This window comes from Enhydra lutris, unplaced genomic scaffold (assembly GCF_002288905.1).
Source record: "Enhydra lutris kenyoni isolate GAN:26980312 unplaced genomic scaffold, ASM228890v2 scaffoldscaffold1, whole genome shotgun sequence".
Classification (NCBI taxonomy): Eukaryota; Metazoa; Chordata; class Mammalia; order Carnivora; family Mustelidae; genus Enhydra; species Enhydra lutris.
The window spans coordinates 8,195,133-8,214,682 of NW_019154085.1; the positions used below are offsets into that span (position 1 = coordinate 8,195,133).

At 37.8% G+C, this 19,550-nt stretch overlaps 1 protein-coding gene across 1 annotated transcript in view; it reads right to left on the reverse strand.

Moving 5' to 3' along the window:
* Positions 1–19,550, reverse strand: part of LOC111156405 (dynein axonemal heavy chain 7) — a 263,890-nt gene that overhangs the window by 68,852 nt on the left and 175,488 nt on the right. The window contains exons 47-48 of the mRNA XM_022517313.1: positions 17,850–18,013; positions 4,049–4,203 (exon numbers count right to left, since the gene is read on the reverse strand). Coding sequence (XP_022373021.1) covers positions 4,049–4,203; positions 17,850–18,013 — 319 coding nt within the window. The remainder of the gene's footprint in view (positions 1–4,048; positions 4,204–17,849; positions 18,014–19,550) is intronic.

Consider the following 19,550-nt stretch of genomic DNA (forward strand, 5'->3'; position numbering starts at 1 on the left):
AGATGGGAAGCGATGCCAGGTCCTACGAACTCCCTGCTCCTGTGCACCGTATCCACCCGTGTTACGACTCTCATCACACGTGTAATCACGGTCTCCCTCTTGAAACCAATAAGCTCCCAAACAGCAGAGACCAAGTCTGTCTTGCTCATGCTATGTTTTCAGCGGCATGTAGTAGTTGTACAACAAATATTTGTTAGGTGAGTGCAAGAACAAGCAAGTGAGCGAAGGAGAGAAAATTAAACCAGAAATAGTTTTGCACGTTAGACCCAAGAGAGAAAAGAAAGCGAAGTGCTAGGAGATAAAGGAAAGGCAAACTCAGGTAGGACAGATGTTCTTAAAACAAAGATTGTTTTTTTTTCATAGAGTGAATGAGAAGTTTTTCAGAGATTTTCTATACCAGTTGATGTCTTTTTAAAATGTTGTCTTATTTTTCCAGCTTTACTGGGGAGTACAAATAAATTGATTCATCAGCAATATTTATATGATCAATATTCTATGCACACCTTATCTACTGATGTAGCTAATATAAATGTATCTCTATTTTCTAGAACACGGCTTTCAAACTTTTTGCAAGCAGGAGGATACTTTTTTTTTTCCAAAGAGGATATTATCTTAAAACTTAATAGAAACAAAGAAGAGGGAGGCTGCTCTGGCTGAAGCAGAGGCAGGTGGACGAAGGAGGAGAAAACTTTTGCCTTCTCCGTCCAGGCTGCCAGCAAGGGATGATGCATCAAAAGCCACTGTTCTTCATCCAGATGGCCAACAGACACATGAAAAAGTGCTCCATATCACTCGGCATCAGGGAAATACAAATCAAAACCACAATGAGATATCACCTCACACCAGTCAGAATGGCTAAAATTAACAAGTCAGGAAATGACAGATGCTGGCGAGGATGCGGAGAAAGGGGAACCCTCCTACACTGTTGGTGGGAATGCAAGCTGGTGCAACCACTCTGGAAAACAGCATGGAGGTTCCTCAAAATGTTGAAAATAGAACTACCCTATGACCCAGCAATTGCCCTGCTGGGTATTTACCCTAAAGATACAAACGTAGTGATCCGAAGGGGCACGTGCACCCGAATGTTTATAGCAGCAATGTCTACAATAGCCAAACTATGGAAAGAACCTAGATGTCCATCAACAGACGAATGGATAAAGAAGATGTGGTATATATACACAATGGAATACTACGCAGCCATCAAAAGAAATGAAATCTTGCCATTTGCGACAACGTGGATGGAACTAGAGGGTATCATGCTTAGTGAAATAAGTCAATCGGAGAAAGACAACTATCATATGATCTCCCTGATATGAGGGAGAGGAGATGCAACATGGGGGGTTAAGGGGGTAGGAGAAGAGTAAATGAAACAAGATGGGATTGGGAGGGAGACAAACCATAAGTGACTCTTAATCTCACAAAACAAACTGAGGGTTGATGGGGGGAGGGGGGTTGGAAGAAGGGGGGTGGGATTATGGACACTGGGGAGGGTATGTGCTATGGTGAGTGCTGTGAAGTGTGTAAACCTGGTGATTCACAGACCTGTACCCCTGGGGATAAAAATATATGTTTATAAAAAATAAAATTTAAAAAAAAAAGCCACTGTTCTTGAATTGGCCAATGTCTATAGTAATTTTTAAATGGAAGTCTTTAACTGCCTATGTTTTAAAACTGTAACAGTAACCAATTCTTTTACTTGAAGTTCCGATACAAAAATAGTTACAAAATCTGCCATCTGTTACTCTTTCTATAATAGTTTTAAAATTTTCACTTTTCTCTGATGACTAATGTTTGAAGGTATTGTAAATAATTACTACCCATTTTTAAAGTAGTTCATCCCCAAAAGTAGGTTAAAGCAACTGCGAGTGGTCCAGTAGACATTGGGCAAAGGCGGGGGTCTTGGGGACTAGTTTAAGCACTGCTCTTTACTGGGGATACAATCTTGGTTAAGCCAAGTAACTAACATTCTCAAGCACCTCACTTACTTTGTTGATTAAATGAAGTGATTGGAATTACTATTGGATTTCATATTTTTATGGGCGCAACTCCAAGTAAGAAATATATTTTAAATTTTAATTAGGCACATATATACATAAAACTCCAAAAATTTAATGAACTAATACTTACCTTGACTCCATGCTATGCAACCTATAATATTTTATTCTGTTCTACTGTATTTCATTGAAAAATGCTGATCTTGACCCACTAAAAGTTGACTTTCTCTCCCACAGTTTGGAAACGTCTACACTGATTGTCTCCATGGCCCTTTCTTCCCTAAAATTATGGAACACTAACAGCAAGATCCATGACTGAGACTGTAGAATCCCAGAATGTTAAGCACATGGTAGATGCTAAATGACTGTTTATTTTTTAGCGTATCAAGGAAATTTGACTAAATGAAATCAAGTAATTTTAATTAAAGTATTTAAGGTACCAATTCTTTCAAGATATTTTCCCTATTTCTCTGAGTTCTTGTAAACATCTGTGTCTTTTTTGTTGTGCTAATATAATTAAATATAATACGAATATAACTAAAAGAGACTATGCACACACCACATAGTAAATCTCCAACTAAGAAACAACATACATTGAATTTATCAGACACTACCAGAAGTACCCAAACCACAGTAACTCATTTCCCCCTCACACTATCTGGTCAAAGTACCAAATGGGGAAACTGAGTCTCAGATCATTGAACTAAACAAAGAGTAACAGGCAGGTACTCTAATTCCAGAGCTAGCGCACCTACCCATAAGAGCGCAGTGGTTCTAACAAGGGTTAGTGACATATGCCCACTTTCTATGTTTATTACAGTTAGCTATACTACTATACTATGCATATTGTCTATACATACCACACATACTGTCTGATACTATTAAACAAGAAAGATATTTGAGAGTAGAGCTGTTTGCCCTTTCTCGTGACACCTCTGTCACCATACTCTAACACCAGCTGGATGAATGAAATACCATTTGCATGTGTGTCTCCCTGTCCGTATACACAAACACAGACTTTGTAGGTAGATTTAGTTTTTTCATTCCATGTGAATCCTAACAAACCTAAAATTTATAATATTTTAAAGATTAGCCCATTATTAATATGCAAAAATAAAATGTCTGTAAGACTACCTGCCTGATACGTTTGTTATCGTTCTTCCAAGCAGTATTAGCTCTAATGGCAACTGGGATTTACTCAACTCATCCTAAGGATAAATACGTTGTTGTTTCATAATGTCCACATGTATTTATTTGGTCAAGTAAATAGCCAAAATTTGACAGATAACATAGATTTAAAATGTGACAACCCCAATTTACTCTAATCATAAATATTTTGACAAATGTGACATGTGCATGGGGCTTTACTGAAAAATTCTGTCATGTTTCTCATCTCTCCATTGTGGCAGATAAGAGCCACGCGAAATGTGTATTCACTTCTCTGCCACTTTGGTAGGACAATCGAAGGAAGAATAAACACACAATTGGACTAATGTTGTGTTAAAATACCTCTGGCATATCAAGTGGTCCTTTTAATTGCAGTAGTGGAGTTATAGCAAGCACTAAGAATGGCAAAGCACAGACAAAAATGAAAACAATTACATTAGAGGATGCATCGCAAATGAATCTTAGGACAAAGAAAACAGCCTAACCCATGAGAACAAAAATCTCTCAAGTTCCTGGATAATTACCAATAAGTAATGAAAGACATAACAAAGTCATTATTTACTGAAGATGAGTCTGACACAAATATCTTTTTTTTTTTTTTAAAGATTTTTTATTTATTCATTTGACAGACAGAGATCACAAGTAGGCAGAGAGGCAGGCAGAGAGAGAGGAGGAAGCAGGTTCCCCGCCGAGCAGAGAACCCGATGCGGGGCTCGATCCCAGGACCCCCGGATCATGACCTGAACCGAAGGCAGAGGATTTAACCCACTGAGCCACCCAGGTGCCCCACAAATATCTTTTTAAAGAAGAAAAAATCTACATCCTTTTGGGTGAATTGTGCCCTCTCCAGGCATTTCCTAACACACACTTATTATTCACATACTTACCAGGGGTACCAAACTGGATGCAATTTTCCAGAGTCCTGACATAGTCAGGATCGTTTAATTTAACCACGTGAAGACTATTGGTTTTTTCCATGTTTTTGATCCATTTGTTAGCCTGACCTTGAGGATCTATCATCAGCGGCCACCTTCTTGCATTCCTAGAAGACAGAAGAAAGACAGCGCTGGCCAAGTTATGATTTGTCTCCAGGCTACTTAGCCGTGCACACATCATTTTCTCATAGTTTATGCTTTACAGTAATGTTTTACTTTTTAACTTATTGTGAGAAACTGTGATCTTATAGCAGAGACGTTTAGACTGGGCAGGCTATTAAAATGACATCTCTAAAAAATTCACCTGGCAAACACAAGTTTCTTTTACTCCTTTTGGAAAATTACCATTCTCTAAAGGTTAAATTACATTTTTGGAAAAAAAAAAACCAAAAAGCAAAACTTGCCACACTTGCTAGAATGAAATTCATTAACCATCACGAATACTGCAAATCAGGAAACTCTAGCTCTTCACCAGGCCCCGCCCTTCATTAATTACTCCTGTGACCCTGAACAAGTCACCTCCATCTCTTGGCTTCAATCTGCTATCATTTGTACAAGAGGGAAAGGAGAAAGGATTGAGACATCATCTCTCTCTTTGAAATCTTGACCATTAAAGATATAATGGTTCTTTAAAAAAAAAAGATGAGGAGCTAGATTTTAATCATCTAACCTTCCTGGACCCTAAAGTTTCAACACAACTGTTGATCTGTTTCAAATACTTGTATATTTAATGTCATATTTGTAGCTTACTACATATTTGTGAGCTTCCTACAGACAGAAATATGTTCTCTCGAAGTCAGTTTTTGCACTCTGGGTGAGCTCATTCTTCCTGCTCTATTCTCACCTCCCCCTTTTATGATAAGAATAAGAACAGTAAACCCTGAGCCAGCCAGGTTTTCTTCCACGGTGTTGTGGGGTCAAACAGAGTTAACCAAGATCTGCCATCGCCAAATGGTATCCAACCATCTAACTCTCTGCCCTGTGTGAAATGGAATCAGCATTAAGATTACTGTTCTTTCTCTTGGAAGTTTTAGTAAACTTTACAAGCCATAATTTTGGCCACATTCCTACAGATACTGTCATACTCTTTAAGAGTGACCACAGAAAAAGTACACAGATTGTTAGAAGAGTGAAAGGAGAAAATAAAAGGTGATTGGGGCAAAAATAAAACAAAACAATGTGGGGCTAAAAATTTATTTATTTATTTGATTTCAACTCATTATAGTATGAATTTAGAATTTTATTGGGTAATCTGTCCCAAATAGAAGTAATCATGCCTTTTAGCATTTAAGTTATAACCTGGCATAAAACATGTACCTTTATTATAAAGAAGATAGTCTAGTCCTCCAGTATTAGCATTACACGATATAACAGTCAGCTTGAAATGGAATGATTCCCTCTTATTTCCGTTGCTTCTACAATTTTTAACCACAATACCCATGTTCACACTGTTCCTCTGTACAAAATGCACTTCTTCCTCATCCTTTCATGTTCAAGCCCTACTCACGTTTCAAGGTCAGCTCAAATGGTATGCAATACAGAAAGTACCACAGACTGTCTTAACAGAATTTTTTCCCCACAGTTCCAGAGGCTGGAAGCCCAAGATCCAGGTGCCGGCGGGTTCGGTTTCTCTAGAGGCCTTTCTCCCTGTCTTGCAGAAAACACAGCTTTCTTGCTGTATCCTCACGTGGGCCCTCCCCCTGTGCAGGCATTTCTGGTATCTCTGATTAAAAGGACACCAGTCCTATTGAATTAGGGATCCACCCTTATGACCTCACGTATCCTTAATTACCTCCTTAAATGCCCTGCCTCCAAATAGTCACACTGCGGGTAATATTGTCAACATATGAATGAGGGGTGGACAATTCAGGCCATACCATAATGTTAATTATATTTAGTAAGAAATGAGACCAAAAGAGTAGTGTAATATCTTAAGTGTAATCAACTAATAAAAAGAGAACCATATCCATAAGGGAGTGAGAAGGAAAATTAGAAAGAAATAAAACTTATAAATATGTAAGTTCCATTCTGTCACATTTTAGAAGTATTTTTAAGTTGGGAGGATTATGGTGTTAGCATTTATGCTTCCCTAAAGAAACTGAATGACTCACTCTTCCTTCTGTTGCTTCCACAATTTTTAACCACAATACCCGTATTGACGCTGTTCCTTTGTCCAAAATACACTTCTCGTTCTTTCACATTCAAGTCCTACTCATGTTTCAGGGTCAGCTTCAATGTTATGCAATACACAAAGCCCATCTCGGTCTCTTTTCTCTCTAACCTCTTTAGCGGTTCATCTGTATTACATTTGTGATACTCTGATACAATGGTCATAATCTATCATGGCAATTTTATAATTTGCTAATGGCATCACTCATCTGAACTGGTTATTCTTTGAGGGAAAGGTCCACAGTGATTGCTCTTTATCCTTTTTCCCTAGATCAAATAAGTGTGATAATCTTCTGGGAGATAAATAATAAAAAGCATCTGGCAAACACATAGGTTAACGGATTCTAAAAACGGGTATTTTCCAAGCAGTCATCCCTGCATGGGGAATACCAGGCCAAAGTACACCATCTCAAATTTGGAGGAAAGAATTCTGGTGCAGACCAACCTGGTCTAAGTCCGTCATAACATTTCTCTTCCACTGATTATAATGAAAAGTTCTGAAAAAAATAACAAATTTTACTTACAGATTCTAAAAAGCAAATTGTAAACAGTAAATGGGAAGGAAGTTAAAACTTGAGCAATGGGGGCGCCTGGGTGGTTCGTGGGTTGGGGCCTCTGCCTTTGGCTCAGGTCGTGATCCCACGGTCCTGGGATCGAGCCCTGCATCGGGCTCTCTGCTCGGCAGGGAGCCTGCTTCCCCCTCTCTCTGCCTGCCTCTCTGCCTACTTGTGATCTCTCTCTGTCAAATAAATAATAAAATCTTAAAAAAAAAATTTAAAAAAAACCAAACACCTTGAGCAATGACCAGTAAGGGGGTAGTCAGTTTCTTGTGTGTTTGTCATCATTTTTTTTTTCCTTTCTATCTTCTGGCTTTGGTCAAAGAACAGGCCTAATGGGGGTTCTGGGCAGCAGGTACAGGTAGCAAAAATTCAAACTGGAGGAAAGAAATCATGTGTGAGCCAGAGAGTGGAGAGTGGGGGCAGGGGAATCTCTTTTTTCTTCTGCCCATGTGTCCAGGTCCACCCCAGCAGCAGAACGGTGATCCCACGAAGCAGCATGAAGAAGCCTGGGTAGTGCAGGCACTTACTACATCGAGATAAGACCAGTCTCTCTGGGTAACAGAGCTGGGCAAAGGGCCCTGTGCCATGCCTGGTGTGTAAGGCTGTCTTAGTCTGCTCAGGCTGTTACAACAAATGACCACAGACTGTGTCGCTTAAATAACAGATATTTTTCACAGTTCTGGAGGCTGAGAAGCCCAGGAATCAAGGTCTTAGCAGATCCAGTGGTTGCTGAGGGCCCCCTTCTGGCTTGTAGATGGAGCATTCGTGCTGCCTCCTCACACGGCAAAGAGCATGTCTGTGTCTCCTAAGGGCATTAATCTCATTCAAGACTCCACCCTCATGTCTCCAATAACCTCCCAAGGCTGTACCTCCAAATGCCATCACTATGGTGACTTAGGCCTCAACATATCAATCTGATAGACACAAAGATTAAGTCAAAAGCAGGGGGAACCCCAGAATTTTCCTTTTTCCCTCTTGCCACTTTGCCCCAAGTATGGACATATGTTGTGTGAAAGAGTGGGACGCTGAAATTCTGAGGAAATGTCATTATATTTGACAGAAAAATACAGAGAAATGGGTCCCTGGGATATGGAACGTAAGGGAGAAATTCTGGAGGAGACAGACCCAAAGAAAGGATCCCCTAATTCAGACACAAGTTCTGAGCTCATGGCCAAACACATCCGGAGAAGCATAGCAGACACTTCGGGCTACAATATAAACCCAAGTCCCAGACTAACTCCCGAGCAACGCATGCAGAGAAGTGTATCTAGACAGCATAGCAAAGGCTTTTAATTATGACCTGACAGTGGAAACATCATCCCCAGAAGGAAAGCAACTGAACTAACCAAGTCAATTGACTACTAAAACAAAAATCAGTTTTATCCGGGAGATTTTAATAGGAACCAGAATTTCATTTTCAAAAGGTCCAGGACAATCCAAAATTACACGACATACAGAGAGCCAGAATATGACGAATTCTCAAAGAAAAAGCAAAATGCTGGAATTACTAGAAAAAAACTTGAAAGCAGTTATTATAAAAACCTCCACAAGGTAAAGGTGAACATTAAAAAAAAAACTAAATGGATGGGGTGCCTGGGTGGCTCAGTTGGTTAGGCACCAGACTCTTGATTTCTGCTCAGGACATGATCTCATGGGCCGCGAGACTAAGTCCCATGGCGGGCTCCGTGCTGAGTGGGGCGTATACTTGAGATTCTTTCTCCTTCTCTCTCTGCCTCTCCCCCAGATTGAGAGTTTTTTCTAAATAAATAAAATCTTTAAAAATAAATAAGTAAATGGAAAGAGAGATGTGTTCAGCAGAGAAACAGAAAAAAAAAAAATAAAAAGAACCAAAAGGAAATTTTAGAACTGAAAAATATCTGAAATAAGAATTCCATCATAAGGATTCAACAGCAGGAAGAAGATGACAGGAAAGTCAGTGATTAAGACAGATGCGCACAAATAATCCAAACGGAACACTTAAAGAGAGAGAGAAAAACCAGTTAAAACAAATAGAGCCTCCAAGACCTGTGAGAAAATACTAAGAGGCTTAATATTCATGTGATGGGGTCCCAGGAGAGGAGAAAAATATTAATACAGAAAATATTTGAAAAAATAATGACTAATACTTTCTCAAGTTCAGTAAAACACATAGATTTACAGTTTCACAAAGCTGAGCAATCCTCAAAAAAGGAGAAACTAAGAAGCAAAAACAAAAATAAAACACACAAAAATGCACACACACCCAGATACACTGTAATCAAACGGCTAAAAACCGAAGATTTGAAAGAATATTTTTGAAAGCTGCCAGAGAAAAGTGATATATTACAGATAGAGGATAATTATTCAAATGACTGCAGATTTCACCTCAGAAATCATAGAGCCAGAGCACACTAGAATATTCTCAGTAGAATGAAAAAAAACTGTCAACACAGAACTCTATATCCACTAAAAATATCCCTCAAGAACAAAGGCAAAATAAAGATATTCTCAAGATCAAGGAAACTAAGAAAATTCTTTGCCAGCAGATTTACTCTAAAAATTTCTAAAGTTCTTCACTCTGAAGAGAAACGATACCACAATAAATTTTAGAAAGAAAAAAAAGAGCAATGAAATGGCAACTATAATAGACTATTTTTCTTCTCTTAATTTTTTAAAATATGTATAAATATTAAGACAAAAAACATTAAGTTGGGGGGAGCTTCAAAGCACACAGACATAATACATATGACTACTGTAACATAATCAGGGGAGGGTAAAGGAGGCCTACATGGTTGCAAGCCTTCTACATTTTAATTTAAGTGGTAAAATATTATCTCTAAGTAGACAGAAAAATTTGTACTAAAAAAATAATGCAAAGCATTATAGTGAAAATGGAATGTTAAGGATTGTGGATTATTCAAATAATCCAATAGAATGAGAAACAGAGCAACAAAAATCAGAGGTAAAAACAGAAAAGAAAAATAATAAAATGGTAGATCTAAATTCAATTATACCAACCACATGAAGTATAAAGTTGTCTAAACATACTATTTAATGGAGAGATTATCAGAAAAAATATAAGCTTTTACCGTACGCTGTCTGTCTACAAGATACAGATACTTACTTTAAGATTTTTTATTTATTTACAGACAGAGATCACAAGTAGGTACAGAGGCAGGCAGAGAGAGAGGGGGAAGCAGGCTCCCCGCCGAGCAGAGAGCCCGATATGGGGCTCGATCCCAGGACCCCGAGATCATGACCTGAGTTGAAGGCAGAGGCTTTAACCCACTGAGCCACCCAGGCATCCCCAGATACTCACTTTAAATACAGTAATATATTTATATTAAATAAAATCATGGTAAAATATACACCATGCAAACACTAATCAAAAGAAAGCTGAATTGTGCATAGACTTCAGAAGAAGAAAAATTATCAGGGATAAGGAGAGATATTATGTAATAATAAAAGGGTTAATTTATCCTGAAAACATAATAATCCCTATGCATCTGACAACACAGCTCCAAAACACATGAGGCCAAAACTAATAGAACTGAAGGGACAATAAGTAGACAGCAAATTAACAAGGATATGGAAGATGTGAACAGTACTATGACACAACCCAATTTAATTGGCATTTAAAGAATCCTCTACCCATTAATAGCAAAATACATATTTTTTCAAGTATACATGGAGCATTCACAAAGACAGACCATATTGGTACCATAACACAAACTTCAACAAATTTAAAACAACTGGAATCATACAATGTCTATTCTCTGAACATAATGCAATTAAGTTAGAAATTAAAAAATAGCAGAAGATACCTTAAAATCTCAAATGTTTGGAAATTAATATGTTTTTTAAAGACCTACAAAGAGGAAGTCTCATGAGAAATTAGGACATATTTTAAAGGCAATGAAAATATAACATATCAGAATGTGTGCTATGCAGCTAAAGCAGTGCTTTGTGGGAAATATACAGTGGTAAACACATAGATTAGAAAATAAGAAAAGTCTAAAATCACTAACTTAAGCTTTTGCCTCAGGAAACCACAGAAAGAAGAGTAGTTTAGGCCAAAAACAAGCAAAAGAAAAGAACAAAAGAAAAAAAAAAGAAAAAGTAAAGCAGAAGTCAATAAAATGGAAATCCAAAAAGATGGAGAAAAACCAACGAAATGAAAGCTTTATTCTTAGATAGGATCTGGAAAAATTATCAAACTATAGCTTGACTGATCAAGAAAAGCAAAAAAAATGCTAATTACTGATATCAGGAATGATAGAGAAGATTATCATTACAGACCCTGCAGAGATTAAAAGGATGGTGAGGGAATACTACAAACAACTCTATGCCCATAAATTTGACAACTTAGTTGAAAGGGACCCATTTTTTTGAAAGATAGAAACTACCAAAACTCACTTAATAATAGATAACTTGAATTTTCCTTAACTATTAAGATAACTTCAACTCTTTTAAAATTGAAATCATGGATAACACCTCCCAGCAAAGAAAGTTCCAGGCACAAATAGTTTCTTTGGTTATTTCTGCAAAACATTTAAGGACCTTAGGAGATAATTCTATATAATCTCTTCCAGAAAATAGAATGGGAGAAAACACTTTCCACTTTGTTTTATGAGGCCACCATTACCTTGATAATGAAAATATACTAGACATTAAAATAAAAGAAACCACATAGCAATATCCCTCATGAACAGAAAAATCTTCAACCAGTTCAGCAAATTGAATCAGAAATATATAAAAGGAGAATAGATGAAGACCGGGTAGGGTTTATCCTGGAAAAGCAAGGCTAGTCAAACGTCAAAAAAATCAATCAGTACAGTTCACCATATTAACAAACTAAACTTAAAAAATATATCTCAGTAGACACAGAACAAGCGCTTAACAAAATTTATTATGCATTAAAGATTAAAACCCCTAGCAAACTAGCAACAGAGGGAATTTCCTTTACCTGATAAAAAGGGTGTACAAAAAAATCCTACAGCTGATAAAGTAGGTCATAATGAAAGGCTAATTCATTTCCCCTAAGATTAGGAAAAGGCAACAGTGTGCAATTTCATCTTCCCTGTCCAACATTATATTAACCAGTGTAAATTATATTTATATAACAAGTATTCTTACACTTGCCCAAAAAAAGTACTTGACAGTACAATATGCCAAGAAAAAGAAACAAAAGGCATAATATTAGGAAGTAAGAAATGAAACTGACTCGATTTGCAGAGTACATCTCTGTACAATATCCTAATGAATCTATGTAAAATATGCTAGAACTAATAAATGAGTTTATCAAGGTCATAATGTATATGGTCAATGTTCAAAAATAAATTGTTTTTCTAATACTAGCAATGAACAACCAAATAAACTTTTTTAGAGTACCATTTACAATAGCTCACAAAAATTAAAAAGTACTGGATATAAATCTAACAATGAAATACTGATGAAAGAAATCGAAGGAGAGCTATGATAAAAAGTTTCTGCACAATGAAAGAAATGATCAACAAAACTAACAGGCAGCCTACAGAATGGAAGAAGATACTGCAAATGACATATCAGATACAGGGTTAAGATCCAAAATATTTAAAGAACTTATTAAACTCAACACCCAAAAAACAAGTAATCCAGTTCAGAAACAGCCAGAAGACATGAATAGACATTTTCCAAAGAAGACACCCAGATGGCCAACAGACACATGAAAAGATGTTCAACATCACTCACCAAATCAAAACCACGATGAGATATCACCTTACACATATCAGAATGGCTAAAATTAACACAGGAAACAACAGAAGTTGACAAGAATGCCAAGAAAGGGGAACCCCCTTGCACTGTTGGTAAGAATGCAAACTGGTACAGCCACTGTGGAAAACAGTATGGAGGTTCCTCAAAAAGTTAAAAGTAGAACTACCTGATAATCAGCAATTTCACTATTAAGCATTTACTTAAAGGATACAAAAATACAGATTCAAAGAGATGCATGCACCCTGATGTTTATAGCAGCATTATCAACAATAGCCAAACTATGGAAAGATCCCAAATGTCCATCAACTGATGAATGGATAAAAAGGTGGTGTACACACACACACACACACACACACACACACACACACACACACACTGGAATACTATTTAGCCATCAAAAAGAATGAACTCTTGCTATTTGCAATGATGTGGATGGGGCTAGAGTGTACTATGCTAAGTGAAATAAGACAGAGAATGACAATATATATGTGGAATTTAAGAAACAAAATAGATGAACATATGGGAAGGGAGAAAAAAAAGAGAGAGGGAAACAAACCACGAGAGACTCCTAACGATAGAGAAAAAACTGAGGGTTTCTGCAACGGAGGTGGGCAGGGGATGGGCTAAATGGGTGATGGGGATTAAGGAGGGCACTCGTGATGAGCACTGGCTGTTATATGTAAGTAATGAATGACTAATCTATACTCCTGAAGCCAGTATTGCACTATAGGTTAACTAGAATGAAACAAATATTTGAAAAAATTGAAAACATTCAAAAACAGGGATATATTGTGTTTATAGAAGACTTATTGTCAATTTTTCTCAAATTGATGTATAAATCAATGCAGTTTCAATCAAAATCCCAGCAAGGATCTTTTGTAGATGTTTAAAAACTGATTCCAAAATTCATAATGAGAGGTTAAAAATTAGACATAACGATTTTGAAAAAGAAAGCAAAGTTTGAAGACATATAATCTAACTTCAAGACCTAATATAAATCTATACTAATCAAGGCAGTGTGGTTTTTGCATCAAGACAGACAAATAGATCAACAGAACAGAATAGATAATCCAGAACCAGACCTCCATATGTGTGCACAACTGACTTTCAACAAAGATGTAAAAACAATTCAACGGAAAAAGGGTAATGTTTTCAAACATGTTCTGCTGGAACGAGATATAGCTCTCTATCTATCTATCTATATTTGTTATTATCTATCTCTGATCTGTATATTTGCACACACAAAGATGCTGTTCCATACCCAGTTAACAATTACATGAAACTTATTTTCCCTCAACAACACCCGTAATATAACATATCTTTTTGATTCAAAAGCAGGACAATGTCGTGACTTCAGGTTTTTTTTTTCTTTTAAAGCAAATTTTGCTTTAAAAAAAAAAGATTTATTTATTTTTGAAAGAGAGAACATGGGCTGGGAGGGGGTGCGGAGGAGGGGGAGGAAGAGGGAAAGAATCCAGTAGACTATGCTGTGAGCACGGAGCCCAGGGCGGGCCTGGATACCACCACCCGTGAGATCACACACCACCTGAGCTGAAACCAAGAGCCAAACACTCAACTGACTGCGCTGCCCAGGGACCCCTTAAAGCAAATTTTGTTTTTAAAGATTAGGGCATCTCTAGAATAACATATCAAATGAGTAAAATCTCAAAGGAGACATTCCTCAGGGTAGGTAGAGAAGAATATACTGGGGTTTTAATAACAATTATTGTGGAGAGCTATATGCAACACACATTGGTTTAAACAGGATCACTTTTTGGATGAATATAAATCCTGAATTTGAAAGAAACATGCACCATATTAACTATTTACTTCCTCTCCACTGCTTTGCCTTACATGTTTTACAAGACAACACCTTTCTTCAATCTTCTTACTTCCTCTGCCCAACATTCTTGAATGTAGAAATGCTTTAAAATCAGTGGTTCCCAAATAAAGACTGAATTTTTACAAACTCAGCATTCCAAGTTTTAACACTGTTTGTTCTTTTGTGGTTTATCTATGGAGGATTATTATTTTGTGCTCTTTGGGGCTTTTGCAAAATACAGACTTCTAATAGTGATAACACATGTTCACGATAGTCTGCCTGGAAGGACACAGAATTTAGGTATACAACAGATGCATCTCAAAGAATCTTGCTATATTCCTTTTTAGATACACACATAAAAATAGACAAAAAAAGACAGCAAAGGGTGGGTACTCCTCTCCGTTATTACTCTACTGAAATAAAACTAATTTATCCAACTCCTATAGAAATGAATACTAAAAGACATTTTTAAAAAGCAGAGTTATATCAGATAGATAGGTCCGATTTATTTACCAAGCAGTTAAGCAATCTTAATACCATTTCACTATGAAGTGTTCAGATACAATCCAATTACATTTAATGTTATCACTAGCCCTTGAAATTCTGATTAGCCAAGGACTTTCAGGTGTCAATAGCTCCAAAAGTTAATTATATTCCAACTTATCTAAATTTTATAGATTCTTCCCATTTCCCTAAATAATCAACTCTCCAGTCTGCTGAGATAGTACATAAAAAGCACTTAGCACAGGATTAGGTCTCTAGAAAGTGCTCAGTATTAGGTATTATCATTATCAAGCAAGTATCTCTGGGGACTGGAAGAACTCAGCAGGCAAGTAAATAAGATACTTATCTGATACTTCAAAATAATCACCTTCAACCTATTTACCGAAACCTCTCAGTATAAGATTACCAACAGAGATTGACAAAATAAGCCAAGAATGAAAAATGTTATTATTTCTTTCGTAATAAAGTTGCTGCCATAACTTTCAGCTAGTATTTTCAACATTTTTATAAACAAATAGCAAAAATGTAAGGGTGCTGGCGCATTAACACCATTTTTTACCTCTTTCTCTCCTGAACTGTGAGTTTGTTATCTCAAGAAATAATCACAGAAAGCTTTGGAATCATCAACACAGAAATATTCATCAATGTCCTGTTATTACTGAAATACAACTGGACCCAAAAGAAAGGGTACAATTATTTGCTGAAAAAGAAGAAGGTATTTGGCCTCTAATGAATACAATGGTTGTGGCTATCCTGCCAGGTGGAAAAAAACGTAAATAAACTACCAATCGAAACAGTAAAGACAGAACTACCCTAACGCAGGACATGATCAGTTATATTCACAAGTGCATGGAAAAACCCAAGTACTTTTTCCGAAAGAGAAAAAACAGCAATAGCAAAAACAGAAAAAAATCTGACTGTCCTTCAGGCTGAAGTTAAGTGGTACAGCTGGGCGAAGTAAAAGTGGGCTCCGGAACTTCCAGAAACCTCCCATATATGTCAACGTCTAATTGTATTCTCACATTAAACATCAACACAAACTCTCTGTGTACCACCTACTGGTTCAATAGTTTAAAAAACGGGCTGTCATCCTGTACTTGTTAAAAGGTACTGTTAAAGGTCTGTTTTAGTGGCCAACTAATGCACATATTTATCATTTATCTTGATTCAGTCATTTCTCTCCTGGATAGATTTAGATTGTGAGAGCAGAGGACCAAGTGCTTAATTTTCATTCCCCAAAGAAAAGTTTTGTAGTCTTTTCTCCGAATCAATCAAATAATTACATTTAAGTTTGGCTCCTGAAAAAGTTCGTCTAAGTATGAATCATTTGGTTAAAAATATGAGAACCATGTGACATGGCTTTTCTTTTTTGCCTTAATTACTAGAAAGCTTTAAACTTAATTCAGGGCCCAAATGTAAGGATGAGCTTGTCTGAAATACCGAGAAGTAACTACTTCTTTAATTTTCCTTAGGTGGTCTCATCAGATTTTTACTTTATATTCAAATTGCACTCACCTCAAATCCTTGTGGAACAATCCAGTAAGTAAATGCTAAGGAAGCCCATAAATGTGCACATATTATATCAGGTATATGTCATATATTTGTACATCAGGATCGCTCATCGAGCAGTAAAGAAACATGTTCATCAGAGTTTTAATTTGTGGAACAATTTTCAGAAATACTACATACAAAAAAATTTAGGAATAAGCAGTCTTCACATGTTAATTCTATTTTGAAAATTCACATGCATCTCTCATTTGTACATTCAATTAATTGTACATTAAATTAAGTACTCTGACATCAATTACTTTTTCAGTGGTAGACTAACAACGAATTAAAATAGTTATGTAACACAGAACTGAATATTTCTACTGACGGTTTACCTGTGCTATTCCTAATCTGCTAAAACCTCCAGGAAGGCTGGCCAGTGATGGAAGGCCCATGGTAACCTGACAAATCATGACTGTCTTCATACTGGGGTAGGTTAAAGTCCTTGGTTTCTGGGAGGTAAGACCTTTAGGAAGGTGAGACTGGACGAGCCTGCAGTATTGTCCCCTCCAAATTTCCATGGGATTTGTCTACTAGACAGGACATTCCAGGAATAGCCTGCACTACATCTTGGGGGCGCCTGGGTGGCTCAGTGGGTTAAGCCTCTGCCTTCAGCTCAGGTCATGGTCTCGGGGTCCTGGGATCGAGCCCCGTATCAGGCTCTCTGCTCGGTGGGGAGCCTGCTTCCCTCTCTCTCTCCGTCTACCTCTCTGCCTACTTGTGATCTCTCTCTCTGTGTCAAATAAATAAATAAAATCGTAGAAAGTCCCAATCAGCCCAGGACCAGAAATGTATCCATATCATTGCAGCTGGTCCCACACAGAGCAGGGATTAAGAATTTGGTACACTTGAACCCATCACCACCAACAACCCACTGCTGTACCTTTCACTAACCTGAAATAACAAAAACCCTGTAATTTTATGGGATAAATATTGGACCTCATTTACTCATGGTAGGGCTTTGTTCCATTTGCCAAAAGCTGATTAAAAACGAAGCAAAAGTCAGGGTGCCTGGGTGGCTCAGTGGGTGAAAGCTCAGAGTCCTGGGACCGAGCCCCGCATCGGGCTCTCTGCTCAGCAGGGACCCTGCTTCTCCCCCTCTCCCCCCCTCCCCCGCCTGCCTCTCTGCCTACTTGTGATCTCTGTCTGTCAAATAAACAAATAAAAGTTTTTTAAAAAAAATTAAGCAAAAGTCATTAGGGTTTTTGGTTGTTTACTACAGTCTCCAATATGTAATCATTCTAACATTACTGGGAGAAGGAAGTGATTATTCATATTTAATTTAGTTAATTAATGATGTAAGCAAAAATTTTTCACTACTATAAAAGTTTTCTAGCTATAATTGTTAAAAAGATGCACAGATAAATAAATCTACTGATTAATAGAGATCTCTTGAGAGAAAAGTAGTTTTCCTTACATTATGATGATCCCGTTATCAATGGAAAATGAGTCGGAAGGTAAACCAGCAATGTTCCAGGTTCGAATTGTCACTGCTTCTCCCAGAATACCCATAAGAGAATAATCATCAGAGCAGGGAATATCTTTGCTTTTGCACAAGCTTGTCCACTCCTTGATTTGGTTCTTTAAGACATGCACAGAGAGATATGAAAATGAGGCTGGAAATCACCAAATGAATACTTTGTTAACTTCTCAATTACACTTTATTCCTTGAGTGAACAAACCAGTGTTGAAACTGCACATTAAAACAATTTATCAGATTTTTTCAAATTATAATTCAGAAGGTCCATTGTGCATTCCAGTGAAAATGAACTATGTCCAATGTTAATTTTAGATACATCACTGAATAGTGAAGCCGAGGTCAGAATTTTGCATCCGAAAAAAAGAATTGCCAATTTTTATTCTAAAGCAGCACTTGACAAAGTACTTGGAGATCATCATTATTCTATACATTTTCTTTAAAGTACAAATATCGGGCAAGTCTTAACAGAGCATTATGGAATAAAATAAATCTACTTTGAACTGGTAGGGGACAAAGGGACCACAGCAGGACTATGAGGCACCAACAAGGATCAGGACAGATACTGGAGTTTGGGGCACAGTGTGCTAGGCTGCTCGGGAATCAAAAAGGGACTTCCAGTCCAGGTTCACACTTAGGAAGTCAGAAGTCAAGGTCCAGTTTGGGGTCACATATCAGGGAGTTCAGAAACAGTAAAAGACACGACCAGAGGAGATATAGGCGAGGAAGAGATATGGGAAGAGGACAGAGACACACAAGGTGTTGGGACCCACCAAATTCTGTGGGCACGGAGTGGTGCTGGCCGAGAAGGCATGGTGGGTACCACCATCTGCCTTGGGCTCCTGCTGAGCTCCCCCCACCAAAATCCCTTTAGGTTTGCCCATGAAAGGCCACGACAGGTTAGGGACAGTTAATGACTTTCAGGACCTTGATCAGTCAGTTGTTTTGTAGAATGTCCCACAGTCGCATCTCTATGATGTTCCCCCATGATTCAACTCAGGTTATGCACCTTCAGCAGGAACAGCATAGAAATGATACCATGTTCTGCTCATCGCATCACCTCAGTTGTACGATTTCCAACTGTTCATTTACTGATGACTCTGATTTTTATCACTTGATTAAGGGATTGTCTGCTGGGCTTCTGTCTTTTAATTGTATGATCTCAGGTATAATTAAAGCTTCTTTGGATGGTGGGATGCAACACAAGACACTCAGATGAAGAGCAGACCTTCTTGGTAGTTGTACTGCCACATGAGAGAAAGCTGCACTGCGACACAGTGTAGCAGCACATGGTGGAATGGTAGTGGGCGCGTCTGTGGGCAAGCAGAACGCAGGAGGGCTGGCTAGGCTGCGCGGGCTTCCTGGGGAGGAGGTAGTTTGAGGAATTCCACAGGTGCGGCAGAGAAGGGGCTGCCCCCGGGCATTAGATATCTAAGGACCTCTGGAAGTTGAGTGCCTGTTATCACCTGGAGTATTGGAGCCTGAGAAGGAAACGGTTGGGGTGAGGGCTGAACCAAGATGAATTCAGAGTTTTAAGCCAGGATTCAAAACTGAATGAAGGCAGCGCTTGTCAAATACTGTACTACACCTTCTGCACTGCCCTTGCCCCCTTTCTGGCTGTAATGAAGAGGCATTTTGTGG